The sequence below is a fragment of the Mangifera indica genome, chromosome 14, assembly GCF_011075055.1.
Source record: "Mangifera indica cultivar Alphonso chromosome 14, CATAS_Mindica_2.1, whole genome shotgun sequence".
Taxonomy (NCBI): domain Eukaryota; kingdom Viridiplantae; phylum Streptophyta; class Magnoliopsida; order Sapindales; family Anacardiaceae; genus Mangifera; species Mangifera indica.
This window is the reverse complement of record NC_058150.1, coordinates 3291228-3304477: the sequence shown is the minus strand read 5'-3', so window position 1 is coordinate 3304477 and position 13250 is coordinate 3291228. Positions and strand designations below refer to the sequence as shown.

The 13250-nt window shown below is 33.4% G+C and overlaps 2 protein-coding genes across 2 annotated transcripts; one reads left to right on the top strand and one right to left on the bottom strand.

Moving 5' to 3' along the window:
- On the bottom strand, positions 1-4626 carry LOC123196768 (mitogen-activated protein kinase kinase 3-like). Its single transcript, XM_044610886.1, is given in 11 exon segments — positions 1-735; positions 980-1007; positions 1010-1070; positions 1190-1297; positions 2015-2128; positions 2235-2402; positions 2568-2705; positions 2823-3041; positions 3562-3819; positions 3891-4001; positions 4483-4626. Coding segments are annotated over 10 exon segments (1566 nt in total). The 5' UTR covers positions 3993-4001; positions 4483-4626; the 3' UTR covers positions 1-365.
- Positions 4627-5236: 610 nt separating this feature from the next.
- Positions 5237-9883, top strand: LOC123196775 (denticleless protein homolog). Its single transcript, XM_044610896.1, is given in 17 exon segments — positions 5237-5387; positions 5473-5547; positions 5550-5584; positions 5746-5854; positions 5966-6030; positions 6402-6440; positions 6864-6960; positions 7053-7146; positions 7288-7351; positions 7422-7498; positions 7597-7678; positions 7769-7848; positions 8122-8206; positions 8323-8391; positions 8475-8542; positions 8635-8683; positions 8800-9883. Coding segments are annotated over 17 exon segments (1533 nt in total). The 5' UTR covers positions 5237-5320; the 3' UTR covers positions 9178-9883.
- The last annotated feature ends 3367 nt before the right edge of the window (positions 9884-13250 follow it).

Below are 13250 nucleotides of genomic sequence, written 5' to 3'. Positions count from 1 at the left end.
TTTGAGGGAAAAAAAAAAAGAACATATTATAATTATACATAGAATTGTAGGTGCAAAGATAATCTTACCATATAAATGTCTTGTAATCACTAATCAGTACACCTATAGCTCAAACAAACTCTCTGTAATCACAAAACAATATGTTATAGTTGAACAACATAGACTGATGAATTGATAATATTAGAAGATTTACAGAGTGGAAATATGGAGACCGGTGCCAAAAAGTTTTGGAATGAAGCTGCCGCAACATTGTTATGACTAAATTTGTTAACAGAAGAGATTCCATGTGCACGGGTAAGAAAATTTCTGAGTTATAAAAGTTGTGAAGGGGGTTGAACAGGGAACCTTTAGGATATTTCTCATCATCAATTATTTGACTGGGTGATATAGAGCTCTTGTTTAGCTATGACATATCGTCCAATGGCATTGCCTGGTTCCATGATAAACTGCTCCTGGAATGTACCCATTCGTTCACTAGGAATATCGATTGAAAGATCTTTAAAATTTGGCAAGCCCTCTACTTGTACGCCATCTCCACATATAAGGAATTGATTCCCAGTGATAAATGATCCTGTGACCCGAATTGCAACTCCCCCTTGACCATGAGCACGACATTGAAGTTTTTCCACAACATGTATTAATCTCTCCGGAGGCCAGTCTCCTGCTAATGTGCTCCGGATGTCCGATAAACGCCCAAAGATATCATTTGGTCCAACAAATTGCTTCCCAGAGAATCTAGGAAGAAAAACAAAATGTCTTAGCAGAAATAACCAAAATTTTAGTGAAATGTCCTTGATTATTCAATTTAATATTTACTGGACAAAATCATGATGTCCTTGATTCTCAGTCATATCTTGAGTGAAATGGTATGTATAACTGGATACAAAAGGAAACTCTCTCCCCATAATAACCAATCAGTTTGTGAAAACAGTAAAAAACAAATCGGTGAACAAGAAAATGTTATCATACAGTACAGTACCTTAAAGTTGAATCTTCCCTATACAGGTCTTTGCATGCTTCCAAAGTTCGTCTGTTCCATCAAAAAGTAAGTAATAGTGTATTGCCAACATCTGATCAAAGCAAGTAGAATATCAGTATACATTGAAAAGATCAACACATGATCACTCACAACTTCAAGTGCCAGTATATATACATCCAATAAACATGTTTAGAAATGCCATTTACTCACATCTGCCGAATCTTTCATCCTTTGTGTTGGATCAAATACATCTTGGACAAATGCTGCTAAGTCCACACCAGCATGCTCATGCTTTGTGATAAATGGGTGTTGAAGAAGCTGCAGTAGGTTATGCCAACAAAACCATATCAAGAATGAACTTCCACGACTTCCTTTAATTAAGTATGCAAACCTTGAAATACAAATCAACAAGCAATGATTATGCACAGAGTAATGAAGAACTCATCCCATTATTTTTTACTGCATAGGCAGGAGACTTTCTTTCCAAAATATGTTTAGGAAAGGATGAAACTGAGCCATCAAATTAAAGGGAGTATTCAAAGAAACTGCATCGGCTGATACGTGGAACAAGTCCAAACTGATCAAGATCAGGAAATGTTAAGATTCTGAAATTACATCAACTGGCTCTTGGAAATAGTCCTCATGTATAGAACTTTAGTTTTTTGTCTATAGTCTTTCTTTGATAGTTTGTTATCCTAAAGTTATCCTTGATGATCTTCTCACATGGTAATTAGGTATTGCCCACGGCCTCAGCTTTTCCCAGCACCAAATCATGTAAATGAGTAATAAACTCATCATCAAATATGGTTGCCAGATGTTTGATCAAACAAATGCTATGCAATAAATCTGTTTGCAGTGTTTGACAGATGAACAAACGAGGTGGTTTAAAATCACTAAATCTACTTATTTTCAAATCTTTAGGAGCAAATATACCTTTAAATTGACCTTAGCCTATCTTCTTAAAGTGGCATAAGAGGATGCCTGAAAATACTTTCAGTTTGTCTATTATATGGTCTATCCTGTCCATGGTTTTACCTGCTCTGCTGTTGGTCTGGCATCTGCATCCTTCTGCAGGCAAGCATCTATAAATGAACAAAACTCAGGTGAAAACTCCTGTTTTGGTGGTGATGGTGACGGATCATCCAATATCTTCCATAAAAACGAGCATTTCACAAATACAAGAGACATAAAGTATGTCAGTAAAGTACACAGAAAAAAAAAAATTCAAATCAACATAGACTATAAAAATGATCACCTGCAGCATCAGATTGACAGGTCCCTCATCAGAAGTATATGGAAATTCTCCAGTGCCACATTCAAAGAGAGCAAGACCAAGGCTCCAGATATCAGCAGGATAAGAATACCCCTCATTACGAATTCTCTCAGGTGACATGTATGTAACAGTTCCAACAAAGGTAGCACACTAATATATGACATTTGAGACACGTTAGCAGTAACTTTAAGATTCATGGTGGATATCTATGCCCCAGAGTAACTCTAAAGTAACTGCAAACAATCTAAAGTAACAACCACAGCAAAATACAGCACGCAATAATAAATAAAATCACAACTAGTCTTTATCACTAACCATTGCCACAGAATTATCTAGCCCAGCACTTATGCCAAAATCTGTAATTTTTGGTTCCCCCTTGAGATTTACGAGCAGATTTGCTGGCTTGATATCTCTGTGAACTAGATGTCGGACACCATGCAAGTAGCTTAGACCCTTGAAGATTCAGAAAGGCCAAAAAGGCAAACTAAGTTTAAAGATATGCAGTATGTATTGATAAAATTCTACCTTCTGTAAAGAGAAAAACTAAACCAAAAGAGCATGACATCTTACCTGCAGAAGCTTTTGAAACATAGACGAAAGAACTGGTTCTGGTATACTTTTCTGCACTCGTAAGATATCAGCCAGTGATCCTCCATCCATGTATTCCAAAGCTATGTTTATTTGCCCTGAGTCTGGCACATAAAATGCTCCGTGGAATTCCACAAGACCCTCAAAACAAGGGGCCTCACATAATGTCCTTATCTCAGCAAGAATCTGTTGCCTTTTCTCCTGTTAAAAAAAAAAAAGGAATATGCATAAAATTCAACATATTAACTGGGTGATACATCTAACTATTCCATGTCTATAACGTAACTCTTGTTCATAACCAGGCCTACTTAGTTGGCCTGCATTACTGTTCAGCACAGGTGGCAAACACACAGCTCAAGATTCTAAACTTTGCCATGGAAACAGATTTCAGTCAAATACTGATGCAGAGTAGGCAAACATGATTCTAGATACAATTAAAAAGTCATATAATGCCTCTTCATTCGAAGCAAGACATGAGCCCCTGAAGACATCAGTCAATGGACTAATAAAGAATTACTTTCTCAGCATACCAAATAATTTACCATTGTCTTCAGTCATAGAGTTTCAAAAGGATGGAGAAGGGGCCCGAAATAATTGTCTTTTCTATAGTATACTACTCTAACATTTCCTCAACAATATGAATCATATGTCAACCAATCTAGGTTCTGTCTGATAGAATAAAATTGTGGAAAAAATATTAGAAATATGAAAATAAGCTCACCTTTTCAAAGATGTTAATTTTCTTCAATGCAATTATTTTGTGTGTGGGAATGTGGATGGCTCTCTGAACAACACTGCTTGCACCACTACCAATGGATCCAAAAATTCTCATCTCATGGGAGGCACAACGATATGTCTTTTCGCTATGGTCTGAGGATTCCTCCACAAGACAAGACGAGCATTTTTGCAATCCAAGCTGATTGATGTTGTACATTCCATACGATCTACTTAATAAATTGACAGTCCCACCTTCTGAAAGCTACACATAAACAATAATTAATCAAAAAAATAACTCTATTAGTGTAACCAGTTTGTATTAGAGAGACTTACCATGTAAGAATCAGTTAGATCAGGCGCTGATGCAGCTGAAAAACCCTTGTCAGCATCAAATAAAGGTGTAAGCTTCTTTTTCAACTCCTCCAACCCAGCCATGATAATTTACTGCAAAAGTCAAAATAAAACAAGAAATTATAATCATAGTATTTCTCTTCCTAAAGATACCACCACAAATTCAATATCTCTTTCTACGAAACTATAAGCAAGGGCTTTAAAAAAAAACACCCATAAGTAAGTTCTTTGCATACATAATTATTTTGTACTTAAAATACTTCGGCTAATCCCAAAACACAGCTATGATAATTCCTACAAGCATCATCACCTAATGAACCAATTGCGAATGAATTATCACTAAAATAGGTATAATTCAGGAATTCATCCAAAGAAATTCACTGGTAAATTAATCTGAATGACTTCAAATTCACAGACCAAAGAAAAAATTTTAGTGCAAGTGAGTTGAAAACCAGATAGATTAAACAAACGTATACGAAAATAGAATATGAGAGAACACTGAAATGAAACTGAAATCAGATTAAAACACTTGGTTGCAGATTGATAAATTATTAAAATTCAAAGAGTTACTTACAGGTGAAATCTCTACTCTTACAGTTGAAATTTGAAAAACGTTGCTTCTGTCCGTATGCTATTCGATTTTTGTTTCCTGCAAACCGGTCCGGTTCAACTCATCCAGCGGTTCTTTTGCATCGGAAGAAGAAGTCGAAAACAATTTTGAGATTTGAAGTCATTTAGATTAAATTACCCGATAATATGTGTAATTCAGAATCCATCGAAAGAATTTCACTGATAATTAATCTGAATGACTTCAAAGTTCAAATTCACAAGCCAAAGAAAAAATTGTAATGCACGTGAGTTTTCAAAAAAAAAAAATTTAACTTTTTTTTTCTCGTAACTTTATAATATTTGGCTTTATATCTATTTTTTTACAAAATTAAATATTTTAATATTTTTATTATTATTAAATGATTAAAAAATTTCAGAATAAAAAATTAATAAAATTATATATATTATAATATTATTTTATCATATGATTTAAAATTAAAAAATAATATCTAATTATATAATAATATATTATTATTTATAAATAAATTTATATATATTATTTACATATAATATTATTTTTAAGTGTGCCGATTAAATACTGGGGAGGTCATAGAGATTTTCATAACTATGCGGTATTTCTTAGTATTATACCAAAAACCAGGGAGATGATTAAAAAAAAAAAAAAAATTAAAACATATTAGAGAACCGCCAAAAGGGGTTTGAGTTCGCCGTCCCGCTCAAAACCATTGCCGTGGCGCGAATTTGAAAGCAATAAAAAGTAAAAACATTTCAATGTTGCAGAAAACAAAATTTTCCAAATCTCAGTTAGTTTCTCTTCTCTGGATTCACTGATTAACTTCAAAATGGAGACTTCCAGATCTCAATCTTTCTTCCAAGATATCAGATCCAGAGAGCTCAACGGATTTAAAGGTCCTTCTCTCTCCAGCTCCTTATACACATTAATTTCATTTACATAATTATATTATTATGTATTGAGTTTTTTTCCTGATTTCAGTCACAAAGAGATCATATTTTGGTCGCGCGGCGTTAGATTTTGCAGAAATTGGAGCTCTGGCCGTTGACCACGGCGGCGAAGAGACCCTCCGTTGGCAGTTTCATTTTGCAAGGTAATGCGTTAGGTTTCAAAATGTTTATTAATTTCCAGGAAGATTTTATACTAGAGAATTTTTCGTAACGATAACCATGAATTTGTAATGTGCTTCATGTTTGTTCCTATATTGTAGTTGTATGTTCTCCTTCAATTAAAAGAAAACCCTAATTTTTGCAGACAAGTAGAAACTCTCATATATTTGCAGTGTCTGATGAGGATGGTTATGTGAGCTTGTTTGATTCTCGAAGGAAATTTTCTTCTTTTGCATGTCATCAAGAGAATGCAGGTTTGCTCATAAAGCCAATTTCAGGGTTTTTGTTAATTTTTAAATGATGATGAATTACATTTGACAGTTTGTATTTGGATTTTAGTTACTAATTTGATGCATTTTGGGCAGAGAAAGCCAGAATTATTGACTGGGTTGCACATCAAAATGCAATTTTTGATTTACAGTGGATCAAGGTACGGTCTTGTTCTATAACGAATTTCATTCAAATTGTTTAGAGTTTAGGTAGCAAAGAGTGCTACCCGTTCCAGTTATATTACTAGCATGCAGCTGATCGAAACTTTAACAAATGTGACTGAATTGTTTTGGTGGTAAATATATTAAAGCCTGTTATCTTAATGTATTCCAATGAGTTGTCATTTTGTATCATTAAGTTCATGTCTGTGAAAATGTTGACAGAACAAGTTAAGGTTTATTTGTGTAATCATTGGCTAAACTTTATAGTCACACATGACTAAACGGCAGCTTGTGTTTATAAATTAGAAGGTTGACATGTTAAGTTTTCATTGATATGCTAACATTATTTATACAATGGAATTTCTTTCAGGAAGACAAAAACATTCTGACAGCTTCAGGTGATCAAACGGTAAGTGATAATGCTTAAAAAGAAAAAGAGAGATGGTTTCTTTTAGCTTTTCTGTCTTTGAAACTTTGATTGAGGTAGCTGAATTATCTTTTAAAATTTAGCTCATCATTAGTTTACGCCTGGTTTATCCATGTGAAGAGCTTTTGATAACTTGATGGCTAAACAGAAGTTGTACTTTTCAGGATAAATTTAATTGAAACTATGTTATAAGTATGTCTCGTTGATCTATGTTCGTTCTCTACAAACGAATCATTTCTTTGAGCCGCTATTCAAAACAATTAGGTTTCAAGTAGATAAAATTTGTAACACAATTCACTACGTAAAGCTGAGATATTGAATAGGAAAATGAAACTAAAATTTTTAGGGCTTAAAATCGTGAGGTTAGATTTAGAATAATAAATTCTTCATGTGGCAATTTTGCAGATAAAGGTATGGGATGCACAAGAAAAGAAATGTATTGGAGTGTTGATGGGACACACAGGGAGCGTAAAATCTTTGTGCTCTCATCCAACAAATTCTGGTGGGTTGTAGGTTTTCTTAGTACTTCTTTTCATCCAGACACTATCTATCAATTTTTTGTTTCTTTCTAATTAAATTGTCATTGTTCAACAGATATTGTAGTCTCTGGTTCAAGAGATGGGTCCTTTGCTCTATGGGACTTGAGATGCAGTACTAGTTCCAAAAGAAGTGGGGAATTTCGCTTAGCGTAAGTTATTTTTACGTCTTTTATCTCACATGGGCAAGTGATTGACGCTTGTGATCCTAGCAAAATTTTTTCCCTTTATTTTAAGACGTTTGTGAGTCACTCTCACTCACTTCAATGCTATTATTTTTTTACTATATCCAGCTCATCTACTGTGGTAAACGGAGCTCATCTTACGTCTCAGGCAAAAAGGGTTAGGCGTGGCAAGGTAAGTTTAGTGCTAAATTTTCATTTCAGTCAAATTTGTGGTGCTCTTGGTGATTGTTCAGTTCTTTTAGGCTGCTTCCATGAGCATTACATCAGTTCTTTGTCTGAAAGATGAGGTGTCCATTGCAACTGCTGCCGCAGTGAACAGGTTTGTGATAAGTATCCACCTTTTTCTGAATTACTTTTGAATTTCCCTAAAGGTGGTGTCATTCTTTTTTTAGCTTACTGATAATTCCTTCTTCTTAGTGTTGTAAAATTCTGGGATACAAGAAATCTTAAATCTCAAGTTACTCAGGCATGTCCTTATCCTGAGTCATCAGATTTAAAGGTTTGTTTGCGCTTGAACAGAATATTTAATCATCACCTATTCATATTTCAGAATTGAGATGCTTATTATCTTTTTTGTTTTTGATTTCAGGATAAAAGATCACATGGTATTTCTAGCCTTTCTCAAGACTTAAACGGAGTGTTCCTTACAGCTTCATGCATGGACAATAGGTATTTTGCATTCTGATGAGCATATTCTTTTTAAATTGTTACTGATGACCACACTATAGCACAATAGAAATTGTTAATTCGGTTGAAGGCAAAACTAAAATCTCAGTTTGTGCCGACTCCCACGTATCTAGCATGCCATCCCACTAACAAAAAGTAACAGCATAGAAGATGCAGAACCGACTTTATACAATATACATGCACTTAATAAGAAGAAAATACAAATTTTCTGAAGTTGAATATCTGACTTAAATGCTATTTTCTTCCTCTTGTCAGAATATATTTGTACAATGTACTTCAGCTTGAAAAGGGTCCTATAAAATGCTTCTCTGGATGTCAAATAGGATCATTCTATGTTAAGGTATGCATTGTCTTATCACTCAAACTTGCTACTCTTACTTTTCATAGCTCTGATTGCCAATTATTCCATATTTAGATTTGTCCCATCCAGTGTCTGATTTATTTATGCCATCACAGGCGGCAATTAGTCCTGATGCAGCACACATACTCAGTGGCTCTAGCGATGGAAACGCGTACATATGGCCGGTAGAGTTTAGTTATAGTAATCTTTAACTTTTGTTAATTCTGTCTTTTAAAGTTTCTAACTTATATTTGTAATTTTAAACCAGGTGAATAAACCTCAATTAGATACAGTCATGCTGAAAAGTCATGATGGAGAAGTCACAGCTGTAGATTGGTATAATGTTCAGTTATTTTCTGGATGATATTATTCTGCTACTGTTAGTCCCCTCAGGCATCTTAATCATATTTCCTCAACTTCTTTTGCAGGTGTCCATTTGAGACTGGGAAGATGGCAACTTCTTCAGATGATTTCACAGTAAGATTAAATTTTTCTTATAGATTACAACATATGTCCCTTTAACTGCTAGCCAGGTGGTTTGTTTGCATCTGCCCTATGTTTAATACATTTCAATTTCTTCAAAATATCGTCAGGTTCGGTTATGGAACATACAGAACAATTCTTGTTCGAGCAAAAGATCTCCATCTTCCATTCGAAGGAGAGTAACAGCAATTCCGAGTGCAGAATGCAGAAAACTTTTGATAAATGGTGAATTGGCAGATTCAGCAAAGGGTCCTGATAATTCAAATTCTTCAGATGAAGTAGTGAACCAAACTAATTCTTCCAATCCTATGAATATACCTATAGTTGGTACTCCGGATGCTAAGAAGAGAAAGTTGTCATCATCTGATTTGGAAGAAACCTTTGAGAAAACCCCTGAAGCTTCTTTGAAGAGTCCATCTTCTGTGTTGAACCCTCCTTCCTCTGTGAAACGAAAAACCATCCGAGATTACTTTATCGTATCGCCGTAGAAATTCATCCAAAGTAGTGTATAAAATGCATTCTATTAGTTTATTAGTTCCAAAAGCAGGCTTCCCAATCCCCTTCAAATCATAAGGAGTAAGTTTTCCCTCCTTTCTTGCTGACTTGTACGTGAAATATAAAGCTATACATGAACGGTCGTCCCTCCTAATATTTTTTATTCCACTTCTGTTAGACCTGAATCTCGACAAAGAATGGGCTGATGGCCCAACCCAATGACACAAGGACTGCCCACAAGTAAAATCCTGGACTGAGAAAAGCTCCTTTTCATTTCTGGCTGGGAAGCTCAAGTGCCCATGTTCAACAATTGAGAAACGAAGCTTGTGGCCTGTGTGAGATGAAAGACTGAAGTAGAATTAATTGCATAAATCAGACTGGCCCACTATAGAATTTATAATTCAATGCTTTCAATTAGGTACAAAATATACCACAGGCAGCTAAAGCAACTAATTAAAGCCGCACCATAAAAAAGCACTTAGTGGTTCCTACCTTTGCATAATTTATTTTATTGATTGATTGCTCTATTGAGGCATTGAGTTTAAAATGTGACATTATATTCTATTCATATTACATATGTTCAATGGATTCTATAAGTTGGGGCTACATACATGATTATATGTATTTAACAACCAATAATAGACTGCTCAATCATTACGGCCATGCTTCTCTATAAATATTTGACTTATTCCTCCTTAATTAATTATCTATTTCTTCTCTAACTTTTCTCAACGACCCTTAGGGTTCACAATATATAATTTGAAGTAAGCCTAAGGAATGTATAAGAGTATTGTTTTAATATATACTTTCTGACCCGCCAATCATTAAATTAAATATAGATTAACACTTTGATATAATTAAAAAAATTTCACTCAAAGTATAATCGATGCATAGAGATGGTGAGTGGGGCTGTGTTAATTTTCTAGATGATCTTGGGATGCCATGGAATTGTCAAATGACAAGAAATAAGAGAGATTGCATGAGTGGTTATATATTGTTCGCTTATGTGTACATATTTTTGCTATATAATTTGAATATACAGATAATATGTTATCATATGATTGAATGTTATTTTATCTTTAATTTAAAATCATTAAATCATATAATAACATATTATCCATGTATTCAAATTATGTGTAAAAAATATATATACATAGTTTTATTGATTAATGAAAGCTTTAAGATGATACATTGTTTAATTTGTTTTTAAAGATAATGAAGGTGATTCGGATTTGTACACATGCATGCGTACATATTTGTTAAGTCTAGAAAAAAAATAAAGGTAGATTCATGTATCATTATGAGGAGATCTAAAGAAAATTATAATCTCTTCAATTATTAATTATATGTATCATGGTGTACACCGACCCATGAATTCTTCAAATAATGTCAACTAATTAATTAATTAATTAATTTTTTAATTACTTACATTAGTTTAAGGCACACTCGAGGCAGGAACAAGTGACATTAGAGTGCCTTTTAAGTTTGTGTTCACTTTCATAACTTTTAACATCAGCAATATTCTTCATCTTTGGAAAAGCCTACCTAATTGTTTCTGTGGTGCACATTTGAGTGCCTATACTAAGTTCCAAGCAATGCAGTATTATTTTTTTAAGAAAATTTCTCAGTCCTTCATGACATTACATTTATAAATTTATACTGATAAGTAGGAAATTAATTAATTCAATTATAATTGAATATGTAGTTTTTGGTACAAAATTTCCTTATTGTAGACAAACATTGATATTTTTTTAATTTAATAAAACCTAAGTAAATGTGTAGCCCAGTGAATTATATTTTGTGGATATACTAGGATCAATTTTATTAAATACTCCATGCACTTTATAAATAAAATCTGGGTTATTGAGTTTATTGAATTTGTGATGAGAGGACCCGATATGTTTTTATAAAAAGAGAGCTAGGTCTTTTTCCCAATCCACATATTTTAGATATCTGTTAAAATATTATCATTTTAGGAACATACGAGAAAAGAAGACTAATTTCATCAGATCTATAATCGATTAGATTTCAAATTGATTCTATATCAATTATGACATATTAAATTTATTTGAATTACTAAATATTTTATAACCTTTATGTATATGATGAATCAATATTAGATCTTGATATTAGATTGATTGGATTATGTATAAATATATTTGTTAGAATTTATAAGAAGTAATTCTATTTTCTGTATTCTATAACCTTTATGCATATGATGAATCACTATTGAATAGTAAATATAAAAGAAGGTCGACAATATTTAATGTAAAATAAAATTCTGACCAGTAAAAATCGGCCGCTTCTCGAGAGTGGGGGTTTAAGCTAAAGGGTGCCATGGAATAAAAAGAAAAAATGATTGTACCAAAATAGTGCTAAAAAAAAGTATCTTCAGAAGCTTGAAATATGAATAATGTTAAAACATGTTGGGCAGCGAATCTCATTGTTGAAAATTCTTCAGAAGCAGACTGTGCTAGTAGGATTGTTATCACATCAACCTCTTGTCATCAAATATGGAGATCAGATGTTGAGGGGTGTCGTCAATTATTGTAGGAGAGTAGATGAAAGTCGTCACTTTGTCAGGTTGGGGACAAGGAGATCACAGGATAAGATAAGCAGCAAGCTAGCTGGATTAAGAGAATTGAAAAGAGCAAACCCAGCCACACGTTTCTATGCATGGTATAATCAATTTATCTCCTCCTTGTTCGTTTATTTCAGCTTCCTTTTCATTTGTCTGCAACTTCAAAGGCATCATTACTGTTTTGTACCATCAGGAACCCCTTCAATAATACATTCTAACAGTACAAATGTTTCACTGCTTCACAGATTCATGATGATGATACATAGTCTTTTCAATAATATGTTAGGATCCTAAGTGTAAGGTATGAGACTTAGATCTCACATTGGAAAATATGGACAACTAGTATGAGATTTATATGACCTTAGACTCTCCCATCTTAATAGCTAGTTTTTTATATATGGTTCTCCAAAGGTTCGTATCATTTGGTATCAAAACTATCACCATGTCTCCTAGTTGCAATCGTACGGTGCAAGCACATTGACATTGCAGTGTTCACCCGGGGCTACTGCACAGCAAGCCCCTACCATAATACAATTTAACAGCTTGCTGAAGGGGTCAGGGATGTGTCCAATGCACAAATTGAAGCACCCACATATGAATTCTTTAATATATATCTATATGTATGCAGAAAACTTTATTTACCATAACTTTTTTTATGTGGGTGTTGCTGAAGATGGAGCCCAGGGAAAATATTGATAAGTCATCTCTTTATATGTATTGGAAAAATGACCACTTTTGGCTTTGCAATTCTTATTACAGGAAAGATAAGACTATATATATACTCAGATATTTTTTTGTATCTTCTGGAGTATTTGATCGTGGGTGGTTCCATCTTATAAATAAGAATTTCTTCTGATTAGCTAACTTATTTATGGTAAAATTTTGTAGACTCTGAATTAAGTTCACTGATTTCAAGTTATATCAGTAAATAGCCCACTTGACATGCAGTACTTTTAAGTTGCAGTTGCAAATATTACAGCAGTATTATATATCTTTTGAACTTCATTGATGAACAATGACAGAATATGCAGCTTGTGATTTTTCGTCTTGTTCTGTGTTCTATATTTTAATACATAATTATATTGTTATTTGATCTATTTAATTCAATTGGATTGAGCTATGGAGTTAAACAAAATTAATACTGTTTAGTTTGTGACCGTGTCGAGCATTTTCACAAGAAAAAGTGAAGAATATGTATGAATTTTATATTAATTCTTAATCAGGGAAATAGTTCTTTTTGTTGGTCAGCAAAGAAATCTTAGTCAATCAGTCTGATTACACTACAAGCAGATTAAAAATTTAATCTTAAAATATTAATAAAAAAGTTTAAATTCTTGTTTTCTTATATCCAAAATCTTCTATTTTATCAGTCAAAATATTGGTAGAAGTGTCAGAAAATGGGAATAAGGTTAATTGTTTTTTCCAAGTTCACAAATCGTCTTCTGACATTATTTTAATAAATACAGTGAGCAATTTCTTGTAGCC